Here is a 15,129-nt window from a genome sequence, read left to right on the forward strand (position 1 = left end):
AGTATATTATTTAAACTATAATTAAGGAAATTATAACGAGTAAAATATTACATGAAAAAAAAAATTGTATCATTAAAATAAATTAACTTATTTATTGCCTAAAATGTTATAATTATATTTATAGATATCTTTTTTTTTTTTTTTTTAAAAAAAATCTAAGGACACACCAGGAGATGACATGTGTCATTGCTGGTGTGTCTTTTAGTATATAAGGTTATTGATTGATCGATGATTATTGTTGAATGATGTATGGTAATTGTTAGTTATAATGATCATAATGTACAGTTTCTTATAACTATATGACAAAGTATTTTTTAAAAAATTTATTTTGACATATATAGTGTTAAAGAGAGAGAGAGAGAGAGAGAGAGAGTAGTAAACCTAATATTTTACAATATTTTATACATTTAAAGTTGTTAATAGAAATAATATATTTTAATTATTGTATTATAAAAGATGTATCATCAACCCTCAAAACATAAATATATGTATTAAAAATAATGCCATATATATAGAAGAAATTTTTAATAAAAATAATAACCTTGTTTATTTAAAAATAATTTTAATATATACCTAGCAAGCACAAGTGATATTTGTATTATATTTAAATATATATAAAAAGTTTTGTGTAGATAGGTAGAATGAATACGAAGTAAATTTTCTAGACCAAAAATCTCTTATAACTTATAAAAACATGATTACAAAATTAAAATTTAACACTCACTACGTTTATAAAATCTATTTGTCATTGATCATTGAAATTTTGGCTATAAATTTCATTTTGTACTCTAAATATTTCGATGTCATTTTAGGGTTAAATGATTAGTTGATTTAGTCTACTTAACCTAGTATGTGTAGTCAAGTCTGAAGAATTTTAAAAAAAATTCTAAAACTCCAAAGTTGAAGATTTAAGTCAATTTATTTATATTCATCTCAAATCTCAATCAAAGGCTAGGGTGGAGTATCCTTTGTTCATGCGTACTAAATGCCAGAGAGGCCAAGCAACAAGAATATTTCTTTTTCTTGTTTTTTAAATTAGAAAATTCGGCTTGTTTATAGGAATTTATATACAAGTAATTTAACTTAGAGAGATCAAAATTGCATGAAAAGATTTACAAGTATTTGTTATTACTAGTTTACTACATCGATCTCAAAATTTATTCATTCTTTAGACTTTTTGTTACTTTTAATACATTTATTAAAAGGCTATATAGATTATTTGAAATACTATGCATATATTTTCAACATACGAGACCATTAGCCTCTTACGAGTATAATTTTAACAAATTCGGTGATAGAAGGTGGAGCAACTATCTTGGAAAAGGTAGGCAAACAATTTTGTAATCAAAGATAATATTTGGAACATAATGAAAAATTTTATGCCACTTTTTTTTAATTAAATTATAACATACGAAGTAAATCATACAAGTATATATGTAGGGGTACAAAGCTGCAACTCCAGACTTAAATTCATTGTCCAGAAACACATGAGGACTGCAGTAGTGCAATAACAAAGAGGGTATGAAGTATGTGGGGACTATGAAAATTAAATTATGTTGTGCTATCTTTTAAGATAAAATAAAATAAAATAAAATAGAACTAATCAATTAAATAAAAAATAAATTAAGCAAAAATAAATAAAATTTAATGAGGTAAAATAAATGTATCCTATCAATTATGGATGAACAATCTGACATAGCCCACAAGGAGGATTTCATTTCATTCACTCGTTTTGGAAGGGGTAGTGTTGTAGTGGAATGCTACTTTATTCATTTCCACACCCAAAAATTATAATTTGTTGAGTTGCATCACTATATGTAATAAGTTCATTTAGTGAAATCATTACTTCCACTTATAATACTTACATGCTTTAGACTAATAACCTTATGTGATAAACATGCATGTTATGTACAACAAGTATATGTTATCCTTATATAATGGTTGTTTATGTGACCCTAACAATCTAACATGACCCCCTCATTCTTTGGTTGTGGTATCTTTTCTAGTCTCATCTTAAAAATTACTATTATCTTATCTTGATATTTTATTTGTAAATTCGAGTATTTCAATTAAAAGTTATGTTGATTAATTTGAAAGTCAAAAGGACACAGTGTATTAATTTTCTTACTTAAAATTTAGCATTGATCAGTTAGGGCTAGACTTAATAGACCTAGTTTTAAAGATCAACTAGTATTTTAGCCCGTTCGATGCACGGGCTGGTTATTTTTGTTGAAATGTGTTGCATATATATTTGTGTTATATGTGTCGATGTTGTTTTGGATTTTAGTTAGGTATATATATACATAGATATTGCGTGGTATGAAATGACTTATTGATTTAAGTTATATTTTAAGTTTAGGAGATGAAAATTTTATTTTATTGTCTATGTAATTAGTTTAACTTTAGTTTATCATGGTAGAAATGAAACTCTTCATTTTCTTATTACTTAAATTTGCAAGTCTTGGAATGCATAAAGACTTAAAACATTATTTATTTTACTCTATTGAAAGATTAAGGGAGGTGGCATGTGGCATATGAGTGATTGGTGACATGTGGCTTAGTATGAATTTGTGGTTAGAGTTTTTAAATACTACTAGGTATAGATTTATTACAATCCATGCGTTGATCTGAGTTGCCTAATGTTTGACTTGATAATTTCCCCATTACCTAAATTTAGGGTTATAAAACTATGCCTTACACTTGACCAAAGTATGACATAACTTGAGTCATGGTTTGATCAACTCTTTATGGTAGCTTGAGGAAGCAGAGTTGGTTTATGGTTCTTAACTCAAACTAGCCTTCTGGCCCGTGCAATGCACGACTTGTTCATAGAAAATTGCATTGAGAGATGAGTGAGGAAATACCAATAAATAATTATGAGTGTAATATGTAACTGAAAACATAATTAAAGAAATAAAAATTTTGGGACTTTAATTTAAAATGAGACTTAATAGAAAGAAGATGGAGGGACTAAAATCAAAGAGAGAAAATAAAAAGGTTGAATTAAAGAGGGAAGATGAAGATAAAGTGTTTAATGAAAGAGTTAAGAAGAATTGTATAATTAAAAATAAAAAATATAAAACGACATGTGGCACATTGAGTTGAAGAAGATGATAGGGAAGTGTAATAGAATGATGACATATGTCTTTTTGGTTTTCTTTTTTTAAATACTTAGTATTTAAAAAGACAAACCACAATTACCTATATGACATATGTCATCATAATTCACCCTTATGCCACATAACACATCCATTAATAATATATCCTCTTTATACTCCCTTTTAAAGTAAAAGTACTAAAAGATAAAATAAAATGTTATTGAATGCTAAAGTTTTTATACATTCCTAACTTGCAAATTTAAGTAAGAAAATGGAGTGTTTCATTTTCACTAAAAAAAAAAAAGTTAATAATATATCCTCTTTATACTCCCTTTTAAAGTAAAAGTACTAAAAGATAAAATAAAATGTTATTGAATGCTAAAGTTTTTATACATTCCTAACTTGCAAATTTAAGTAAGAAAATGGAGTGTTTCATTTTCACTAAAAAAAAAAAAGTTATACTCCTCTCTATACTCCTTTTAATGTAAAAGTTAAAATAACAAATTATTTAATGTTAAAATTGCCTCAAAAAAAAAATATTATTTAATGTTAAAATCTTTATGTATTCCTAACTTGCAAATTATAAGTAAGAAAATTAAGCAAATTATTACAAAAAATTACCGACACATACAACACAAATAAGCAACACATTTCAAGAAAAATAAAATGAACTACAACCCGTTCGTTGAACGGGCCAAAAGACTAGTTGAGTTGAAGAAGATGATAGGAAAGTGTAATAGAATGATGACATATGGCTTTTTGGTTTTCTTTTTTAAATACTAAGTATAGATGTGATGGTTGATAGATGCAAAAGGAGAATCTGTAAGGGGAAATGCCATAGAGAAAGTAGTGTTAAGGGATATGTTAGATACATTTTATTGTTTTTAAAAGGATGCATATATAAGCAATAATGATTATCTTCAATAAGATGTTAAAGAAAATTTAGATTAATGATCCGATCTAAAAATAAGTGCTGATACGGTAAAGTAGAAAAAATTATCGATATAAAAAGGTTAGACAAATGGCTAAAACTCACATTAAGGCACATGTACTAATGATTTTTCATGCAGTTATGTTTGATAAATTAAATAGTTTGAACGGTTATTTCTTAAAGTCTAAATAGTACTGTATAGCTACCCTTTTTCTTTATTCCTGTTTCCGTTTCAAAACTTTAATTCGTTTGTCGTTTCTTAATGAATATTCTCCATCTTAAACTACTTTGATCCGTTAGTGTTATATTACATAATTCCTAATATTTTTGAACCCTAACATATATATTATTGATTCTGTTCATTATAGTAACTTTGTTGATCGCAACAGTAGTGCAAAATTTTCAGTTAATCATTTATTTAAATATAGAATGCAAAATTTTCACTTAATCATTTAATAAAGTATAGAATATTATGGTTGAGGAGATTAACAAACACAAAATTAATGGAACAATTTGAATGACCTAAACAAAAGTTGTGCATTTATTTTTTGAAAGCGATCTCTACTCCCATAAAAGGTATATAATAGACTACCTAACTCTTTCTTTGATCACTTCATTCTTTGAGTTTCTACAATTAATTAAATGAAATTTTCACATAATAAAACTTGTTAAATGTAATCTTATCTAACTTTCTACATCAAATTAAAGAGCTGTTTATTGTATTGATAGCTTGCCAAAGTAGTAGTTCATCCCTAATAGAGATGAAAATTGAAAAGAAAAAGAAAAATAAACATTAAAAGATACCAAATCATGGAGCAGATTTAAGTATTTAAATTCTACATCAGAGAAGATCTTCAACAGTCAACACTACTCAACACTTAAAGAGTCAAGTACTCAAGTGTGACATAATGTTAAAAAAAAAAAAAGGACAACAAGCCAGCCAACTCAGTGTTTTTAGTTCTCACTCAACTTTAATCTCTTTACCTTATGACTTATGAAGCAAGCCAAATTGAGAACACTTTCACATGCTTCAACTCAATAACTCTCATACACTACTCATTTTTCTCCAAAAATTACATAAAAAATAGAAAGAATTATTGTAAACAAAAACAATAACTATAATCTCCTCTGCTTTATATATACTACCTCCGTTAATTTTTATTTGCAACTTTGGACTATTATTTGTGAGACATAAAATATTTCAAAATTACAAATAAAAGTTAACGGAGGTAGTATATATATATATATATATATATATATATATATATATATATATATATATATATATATATATATATATATATATATATATTGGTAACTTGGCCCTCTTCACTTCATCTTTAAAAGTAAAAATAATTTCAGTTCAATAATGTTTTATGTGAAATATGACTCTAATAAAAGGACGGAGAGAGTAACTCTAATGCTTAACGTTTTATAACTAAAGATATTTATTATGGAATAAGATTATAGTTGTATTTTGGGAACTATAAACATTTCTCATGTTGCAACAATTAAAAAAGGGATATATTAATACTTCCTCCGTTTTTCTTTTATTGCACCATAAGAACTTTTACACTATTCACTTAATCTTCTTTGACCATCTTTTGTGATTTATCTATTAGGAAAAATATAGTCATGTGGGATCTAGTTACATTCATCTCGAAATCTACTTTTTAAATATCATTTTTTTTTTATAATTTTTACAAAAATATAATTAAAAATATTAATAGCCAAAATAATGCATTGACAAGCGTAAAACTCCTAATGATGCAATAAAAAAAGAACGGAGGAAGTATTATTTTTAATTAATTTATAAATACAAAAAAGGGGAAAAAAAGTCTTCTAAGAGAAGAGGGGAAGCTCTTCTTTGGACCAGTCCCTGTGCTTCTGCTTCACCTCCCATTGTGTGTGTTACGTTTTCTCTCTCAAAAATACTCTCTCTCAAAAATACTCTCTCTCTAACTCTGAAATAGAGGAAGCAGTGATTTTTATCAGAAACAAGTTTAATGTCCACCCACCCTCTTCAAAACTAACCTTCTCTTTCTTTCTTTCATTCTCTCTCTTCAAAAAAATACAGCCATTTGTTTCCTCTCATTTTAGGTGTGAACAGTAGAACACATTTTCCAATTTCATTTCACTCCTTTTTTTTCACTATTTTTTTTTTCTTTCTCAATTTCTGTTATTTCTCTTACTTGCAGTAGATCTATTACCAAATTTGAGAAGCCAAAATGAGCAAAGAAGAGTTCTTAAAAATTCAGGTAAAAAAAAAACATTTGTTTGATTTTCTGATTGTAGCAATCAGTTTTATTTACCCTTTTTGATTAATTTTAATGGGTTTTTGTTAATTTGCAGACTTGTGTTCTTAAAGTGAATATACATTGTGATGGTTGTAAACAGAAAGTCAAAAAAATCCTGCAGAAAATTGAAGGTAAATCTTCTTTCTATCTTTCTTCTGTAATTCTGTTTTTTATTTTTACTTTATGCGTTTCTTGTTTCTCAGTTCACTGACCAGAACTCTTTCAGTCCACTGTCTCGTCCGGATTTAGTTGTGACATTACTAGTTTAAATTTTCACTATTAACATGATTATTAATTCCGAATAGACGGACCGACAGTGTTGTTATTAATTTTAGCTGTGCTGAAATACAAGTAATTGATTTGGAATTGGAATTGAAATTGAAACAGGGGTTTACAAGTTAAGTATAGATGCAGAGCAAGGCAAAGTAACGGTTTCAGGAAATGTAGACCCAACAACACTCATTAAGAAGCTCAATAAGTCTGGTAAACATGCAGAGCTTTGGGGCGCTCCGAAACCGAACAATAATAACAACCAAAATCAAATGAAAAACGTTGAAAATGGTGGTAAAGGCGGAGGCGGCCAAAATCCAAATCAAATTCAAAATAAAAATCAAAATCAGCCGCAAAAGGGTGGTGGTGGAGGTGGTGGAGTTCCTCAAAATCAGCCGAAAGGTGGTGGTGGTGGTGGACCGCAGCAGCCGAACGCGCAACAGTTGCAGCAAATGCAGCAACAGCAGCTGCAGCAATTGCAGCAACAGATGAAGGGGCTTGGAATGGGTGGAGGAGATCTGAAAATGCCGCCACAATTTCAAGGAATGAAGATGCCATCGAAGGATAATCAGCCGCAGTTGCCGCAGCCGGGTGGGAAAGGAGTGAAGTTTAATTTGCCGGAGGATGATTTGGATGATGATGATGATTATGACGACGATGATTATGATGATGATGATTTTACGGATGATGATGAGTTTGATGATGAGTTTGAGGATGTCGGTAAGATGAAACCGATGGGGTTAGGTGGTGGTGGACCGCCGCCGAATATGATGATGAATGGTGGTGGTGGTGGTGGTCCGGGTGGTGGGATGATGAATCCGCAGTTGATGAATGCTATTGCTCAGGCGAAGGCGAATGCTGCGGCCGGGGGTAATGGTGGTGGGATGATGAATCCTCAATTGATGAATGCTATTGCTCAAGCGAAGGCTAATAATGGTGGTGGTGGTGGTGGTGTGGGTGGTGGTGGTGGAGGTGGTGGTGGTGGTAATAATGGTAAAAAAGGCGGTGGAGGTGGAGGCGGAGGTGGAGGAGGTAATATTCCGATTCAGATGAATGGGGGTAAAAAGGGGGGAGGAAATGGAGGAGGAAATAATAATCAAAATCAAGGGGGTGGAAAACAAGGTGGTGGTGGGGGTGGTAAACAAGGTGGTGGGCCAATGCCGGTTGATCCTAAAAATGGTGGTAAAAATGGGAATGGGCAACCTCATGGTGGGGGTGGAGGCGGTGGCGGTGGAGGGAACATGATGATGATGATGAATGGTGGTGGTGGGGGGAAGAAAGGTGGTGGTGGTGGTGGGATGAATGATGGAGGATTACCACCTAATCATCATGGCATGGGAGGAAATGGAATGAATAACAATCCAAATGGAGGAGGGTTCAATCATGGCATGGGGGGCATGCCTGCTCATCATGGGGGTGGTGCCCCCAATATGGGCCAAATGCCACCAGTAGCCCAAATGGCTAACATGCAAATGGGCCCTATGGGCTCGATCCCGGCCGTTCAAGGGTTGCCAGCTGGCACCACAGCAACCGCTGGACCCGCGTACTACCATGGGGGCCCACCGCCGGAAATGATGGGCCCCAACCCCGGGAACCCGTACCACCAACAAATGTTAGCTCAAATGATGATGAACCAACAACGAGCCAATGGGAATGAGCGGTTTCAGCCCATGATGTACGCCCGGCCACCACCCGCTATGCATTATATGCCCCCTTACCCACCACCGGCCGACCCCTATACTCACTATTTCAGTGATGAAAACACCTCATCAAGTTGCAATGTAATGTGATAAAAAAATTTGCCAAAAGAACATGAGAGGGTGGTGTTTGTTCCTTGTTTGGTCATGAATCTCGGTGAACAAGGGTAGTTCTTTGCTCAAAGGGCATGCGGAATCTTGATAGTTTGATATAAAAAAAAACTTACCATAAATGATGCAAGAAAAAAGACCTTTATTTTAGCTTAAATTTTCATAATTTCACCTTGTTAATTTTACTCCTTATTTTTAGTCCTAAGTTTTTTATATTTTCAGGATTTCAATTATCATAGAGGAAGGGTCCGTTATATATTATATAGATAATTTATATAAAAGAAAACAAGTTTGTAGTGGAAGATGATAATGTAAACTTTTAGGAGAGAATGAGAAGGGGACATTGTCCTCGTTCAGTGAGATGTTTATATGTGTTTATAAATGTTTTTTTTACTCTTAAAAAAAATCCCATAATAATAAAAAAATAATTTTAATAAAAATAGAAAGGGGTATTAAAAAATTCCCCTTTTTTTCTCTCCTAATTCTTTGTTATAATATATTATTATTTGCATAATTGTAAATGCTTATCTTCTTCACCAATACACTGTGTTTTGTAGTTAGCTTTAACTAGTTTTGGATGGTCCATGTGAGATATCACTATCTACGTAGTTTCCATTCATAATTATTGACCATTATTATTATTGTTATTATTAAGGCTAATTTCTAAAAGAAAATGAAATTTTTTTGTAGGGTCACAATCCATAAGTTGCGCTAAAGTGGATTAATGGCCCCATGTCCCACTAGCTTCTTTTAGCTAAAGTGTTTTAGGTAAATCAAACCCAATCTATTCAAAAGTTGAAGCTTAGCAAGATACTATTTCATACATGCATTTTTTAAACTTAGGTACGTCCCACGGGCCACAAGAAGATCGTTTATTTATTATTATGTTGTTTTTGGAATCTATGTTGATGTGTAGATGGGAGCACATAATTTACAGAGAGTAAAAGTGTGCCACTATGCACACCCCTTTTGGTTTGTACGATTGTCTATATCAAATTTGTGAGGGTAAGAAAATGGCTAAAGATGACATTGGGCCGGCCTAGCTTGTTCTATGAAGTGGCCCAATATGAAAAAACTATTATAAGAACGGTACCGACACATTATGTTATTGTGTGAGTTGTGTCTGATCACAGTTTTTGAAAAAAAAAACACAATAAAGCATAGCACGACATAACATGATAAATAATGCTACAATAAATAAAATTTACCTTAGACATGTAAAATAACACATGGTCTAGTGTTGTATCTAAGCCACCATTTTGAAAATTTTTATGTGGTGTGTAAAGAGATGATGGAGTTAGTTGCAATTAGAGCCTATTCAAGCTCATGACACACGGGCCCTGCACAACCTATGTCCATCTTCGATGCAAGTATGCAACATAAATTCTATATCATGACAAACAAGTATTCTTTTAGCTTCAAATCTAGTAATGAGAAACCTTGCTCTTAATTGCAACATTTTCTCACCTTGCCTTGTTCTTATATATGATAACATGCTCATCTTATTTATTTGCTTCTGTTACGATATATGATATATGTTGAAGATTTGATTTAGATACTCTTAGTTGGCAGGATAGTTTTATGTTAAGTAGATAATTCTATCAATATTCTTGCCAAATTTATCTTGTACATCATATTATATAATTCGGCCTAGAGCCATGAATACAGTCAAGCATATTGTTTCTAATCAATATTTCACATGGTATCCGAGCCTTGATTTTTTTCAGTAAATTATAACCATGGTTGGTAATACACCACCACCACCTCCACCACCGTCCAAAATCGAACCGAATTCTCCGTTTTACCTAGGATCGCAAGATCGACCAGGTGATTTTATAACCCCAACTCGTCTTAAGGGCGATAACTATGATGATTGGGCCGCCGATATACGTATGGCGTTAGAGGCGCAGCTCAAGTTCGAATTTTTAGATGGCACTATCATTGGTCCGACCCCTCCCACTCAGTCGGACTGGAATACCATTAATGCAATGTTAGTGTCTTGGATAACTAACACAATTGATCCGGAGGTCAAGTCTACCTTGACGAAATATCGCGAAGCAAAGAAGCTATGGGATCATCTACAGCAGCGATTTGCTCTGGTTAATGGTCCGAGAATTTATCAATTGAATTCCTCAATTGCGAGATGTGAACAGACGAAATCCATGTCTGTCTCGACTTATTATGGGCAATTAAATGCCTTGTGGGAGGAGCTCTATCGTCATGAACCTCCGATTGTTTGTTCTTGCTGTTCACATTGCAATGCTGGGGAATTGCACGCTCGGAGACGGGAAACGGCTAGACTTCATGAGTTCCTTATGGGGCTTTACTCCGAGTATTATGCTCAGTTACGGGCAAACATTCTTACACAAGATCCTCTGCCATCGATTGATAGAGCATACCAATTGGCCGTCCAAGATGAACGGGTTCGACTCGCCAAAGCTGTCCCTGAAGATAAGCCATCGGAGGCAGTTGGTTTTGCCCTCAACGCAAATAACGGTGCTGGCCGTGGGCGCGGCAAGGGGAATGACAGACAAGTATGCTCCAAGTGTCAGCGTTCAGGCCATGATGCTTCAAGTTGTTGGGGTTTGCCGGTGTGTACGCATTGTAAAAAACGCGGACATGATCGATGTGAATGGTTGCTACGAAATTCATGGCTACCCTGAAGGATGGTTTGATAGGCCAAAGTCTGATGGGGCTGGGCGTAGCAGAGGCAGCACACAAGGCAGGGGGCGTGGTTCTGTACGAGCTAATGCAACATCCAGTAGTAATGTTGGAGGATCGACCACTGGCAGCAACACCTCGGAGTCGAGTTCATCCAATCAGATTTTTACCCCTGACCAATGGAAGGCAATTGCGGGATTTTTTGGTAACACAAAAGTTCCTGACACCGTTTGAATGGTAAGTTTAATTCCACAAGGTGGATCATTGACACCGGCGCGGCCCATCATGTCACCGGAGATGAGACTTGGTTATTTGATGTCACTGATATTATTCATTGTCCCGTTGGTCTTCCCAATGGAGGAACTGTGCTTGCAAAGAAGGAAGGGTCGATTCGATTGTCGGCCTCAATTACTCTTAATCATGTTTTATATGTGCCGCAATTAAGTTGCAATTTGCTCTCGATTTCACAATTAATTGAAGATTTGAATTGTATTGTAAAATTTAATTCTTCTTTGTGTGCTATACAGGACCAAACGGGGATGCTGATTGGAACGGGAATTAGGCAAGATGGACTTTACTACTTCGGAGAAGCTGACTCGGTGCAACATGTTACGGCAAATGGAGCAAATTCTTCTATGGAGTTATGGCATAAACGGATGGGGCACCATTCAGAGAATGTAGTAAAGTTACTTCCTCCTGTAGTTGATTTTAAGGGTAATTTGAATAAAAATTGTGAAGTTTGTTTCCGTGCTAAACACCCTAGGGACAAATTTCCGTCTAGTGACAATAGAGCTAGTCGTATTTTTGAAAAAGTTCATTATGATTTGTGGGGTGCCTATAGGCATCCTTCGTCTTGTGGGGCTAGATATTTCTTGACTATTGTTGATGATTTTTCTCGTGCTGTGTGGGTGTATTTATTGGATGATAAAACGGAAGTTTTTCGTATTTTTATGAATTTCATTTCTATGGTTGATCGTCAATTTTCTCAAACGATAAAAGTTGTTCAGAGTGATAATGGTACGGAATTTAATTGCTTGTGTGATTATTTTTCTGCTACTGGCATTTTGTTTTTTACATCATGTGTTGGGAGACCACAACAAAATGGTAGGGTTGAGCGAAAACATAAACACATTTTAAATGTAGCCCGTGCTTTACGGTTTCAGGCTCACTTACCGATTTATTTTTGGGGTGAGTGCGTTTTGGCAGCGGCTCATCTTATTAACCGAACACCATCCCCTTTGATACACAATAAAACTCCTTTTAAAATTTTATTTGGCTTTCCCCCCTCTTACAATGTCATCAAAACCTTTGGTTGCTTATGTTTTGCCCACAATCAAAACACGAAGGGTGATAAGTTTGAGAGTCGTAGTAGGAAATGTATTTTTTTGGGGTATCCTTTTGGCAAAAAAGGGTGGAATTTGTATGATCTTGACGAGCGAAATTTTTTTGTGTCACAGGATGTAAAGTTCTTTGAAAATGTCTTTCCATTTTTGGATTCAACTATGGTGAATATTGAGCCAGAGAGTGTGGTCCCAATGTATGATGATGTAGTGGCCGATGATGATTTTTATGATCAAGGTAGTCAGGAGGTTACTGTCGAAGACATAGCGCTGCAAGTAGAACCCTCGGGCGATAGTGCCCTGGCCGACCAGCAAGGCTACGCTTCTGATCAGCCCGCTGGCCGACCAGCGCCTGCTGGAATAGACCAGCCCCTGCACCAGCAGCAGGGCCAGTTACAGCCTCATGAGCGACGACAGCAACACAGCACTGCAACCCGTCCCAATCAGCAGCAACAGGTCACAGAGCCGAGCACTGCTACTCCTACCAGCCACCAGACCGCAACTCCCTCTGAGTCTTCTGGTTTGTCTGGGCAGCAGGAATTGGGTAGGGGTTTGAGAGTGAAAACTCCTTCGGTTCTCTATTATGTAACTTATACAGTAATTGCAAAAAGTCCATCTTCGCCTACACCGCTTCCACAGCACAAGTCAGCAATTATTTCGGGTCATGATCCGAGGTCATTCAAGGATGCAATGAGGCATGAAGGTTGGAGAAAATCAATGCAAGAAGAAATCCAAGCTTTAGAAAATAATGGAACTTGGACCTTGGAAGAGTTACCTCCCGGGAAACGTGCTCTTGGTAGTCAATGGGTCTATAAGACCAAGTATTTGTCCAATGGCAAAGTGGAGAGATTGAAGTCGCGTTTGGTGGTCTTTGGCAATCATCAAAAGGCGGGTATTGACTACAATGAGACTTTTGCTCCAGTAGCAAAGATGACAACTGTACGAGCATTTTTGGCAATAGCAGCTTCGAAGAATTGGGAAATACATCAAATGGATGTGCATAATGCCTTTTTACATGGAGATTTGGATGAGGAGGTTTACATGAAATTGCCCCCGGGATTTGAACACTCGAATCCAAAATTGGTGTGCAAACTACGTAAGTCATTATATGGTTTGAAGCAAGCTCCACGTTGCTGGTATGCAAAGCTTACTGCAGCTCTAAAAGGGTACGTGTTTCTCCAATCCTACTCTGATTATTCCTTGTTTACATTCACTAGGGGGCAAGTTCAGATTAATGTGTTAGTCTATGTTGATGATTTGATTATTTCTGGCAATGATTCCGCTGCGTTATTGACTTTCAAAGCATATTTGGGAGATTGTTTTAAAATGAAAGATCTAGGGCCCTTGAAATATTTTCTTGGCATTGAGGTTGCTAGGAGTGCGAAAGGTTTATTTCTGTGTCAGCGTAAATATACGCTAGACATTATTTCTGAAGTTGGCTTGACAGGTGCTAAGCCTAGTGCCTTTCCAATGGAACAACATCACAGATTGGGTCATGCGAAGGGAGAGTTGCTTATAGATCCGGAGGCTTATCGTAGACTTGTTGGTCGGTTGGTTTATCTTGCTGTGACAAGACCGGATCTAGCTTATTCTGTGCATATTTTAGCTCAATTTATGCAGTGTCCCCGAGTAGAGCATTGGGATGCAGCTTTGCGTGTGGTTAGATACTTGAAGGGTACTCCCGGGCAAGGCATTTTGCTTCGGGCAGACAACGATTTGACTCTTCAAGGATGGTGTGACTCGGATTGGGCTGCTTGTCCAATCACTCGTCGATCCATAACAGGTTGGTTAGTGTTTTTAGGCCAATCTCCGATCTCATGGAAGACAAAGAAACAACCTACAGTGGCAACATCGTCATCAGATGCAGAGTATCGTGCTATGTCAGCCGCGACTTGTGAACTGAAATGGTTAAAAGGTTTATTATTGAGCTTGGGAGTGCATCATCCCAAGGCAATTCCTTTGTTTTGTGATAGTCATTCAGCTCTACACATTGCTAAAAATCCGGTCTTTCATGAAAGAACCAAACACATTGAGGTTGACTGTCACTTTGTTCGAGATGCCATTATAGATGGTACTATTGCTCCCTCATATGTTCCTACAGATTCGCAGTTGGCGGACATCTTTACAAAGGCCCTTGGCAAACGACAGTTTGATTTCTTATTGTCCAAGTTGGGCATTATGGATCCCCACCATCCTCCAACTTGAGGGGGGGTGTTACGATATATGATATATGTTGAAGATTTGATTTAGATACTCTTAGTTGGCAGGATAGTTTTATGTTAAGTAGATAATTCTATCAATATTCTTGCCAAATTTATCTTGTACATCATATTATATAATTCGGCTTATATAATTCGGCCTAGAGCCATGAATACAGTCAAGCATATTGTTTCTAATCAATATTTCACAGCTTCTAACACCCATTATATTTGTTACGAGAAAGAATTTGAAAGATTAACGAAGATGAACACTCAAGATTTGCTTGCCATCCCAACTTTATCTGAAGAGTCTCTAAGCTCAAGTACTAAGAACTAATACCTTCATTAGACAAAGAAGTTCTTTGAATTATTACAAGAGAGAGAAAAGTAAGATGAAATGAAATCTAACTAAGAAAGATTATTAAGTTCAGTAGCTTTATATGCTCTGACTTCCTACACTAAATGCTCTGTCAGCAATAATTGCTCTAACAAACGTATTACTCCCTCCGTGTTTTTTTAAGTGTTA

The 15,129-nt window shown here is 35.2% G+C and overlaps 2 protein-coding genes across 3 annotated transcripts; both read left to right on the forward strand.

Annotated features, from left to right (window-relative positions):
- The first annotated feature begins 5,874 nt into the window (after positions 1–5,874).
- LOC145631998 (uncharacterized) lies at positions 5,875–8,850 on the forward strand. Of its 2 annotated transcripts, none has more exons than XM_081684243.1 (4): positions 5,875–6,129; positions 6,228–6,287; positions 6,382–6,457; positions 6,714–8,850. In XM_081684243.1, the coding sequence occupies exons 2-4, from the start codon at positions 6,258–6,260 to the stop codon at positions 8,384–8,386; spliced, it is 1,779 nt and encodes a 592-aa protein (XP_081540369.1). In that variant the 5' UTR covers positions 5,875–6,129; positions 6,228–6,257; the 3' UTR covers positions 8,387–8,850. The 2 variants fall into 2 exon arrangements, with proteins under 2 accessions (XP_081540369.1, XP_081540370.1); XM_081684244.1 differs by having other exon boundaries at positions 6,231–6,287.
- Positions 8,851–10,143: 1,293 nt separating this feature from the next.
- Positions 10,144–14,610, forward strand: LOC145632688 (uncharacterized). Its single transcript, XM_081685035.1, has 4 exons — positions 10,144–10,987; positions 11,070–11,251; positions 11,593–11,967; positions 12,523–14,610. The coding sequence occupies exons 1-4, from the start codon at positions 10,144–10,146 to the stop codon at positions 14,608–14,610; spliced, it is 3,489 nt and encodes a 1,162-aa protein (XP_081541161.1).
- The last annotated feature ends 519 nt before the right edge of the window (positions 14,611–15,129 follow it).

This window comes from Chenopodium album, chromosome 5 (assembly GCF_948465745.1).
Source record: "Chenopodium album chromosome 5, dcCheAlbu1.1, whole genome shotgun sequence".
NCBI classification, from domain to species: Eukaryota; Viridiplantae; Streptophyta; class Magnoliopsida; order Caryophyllales; family Amaranthaceae; genus Chenopodium; species Chenopodium album.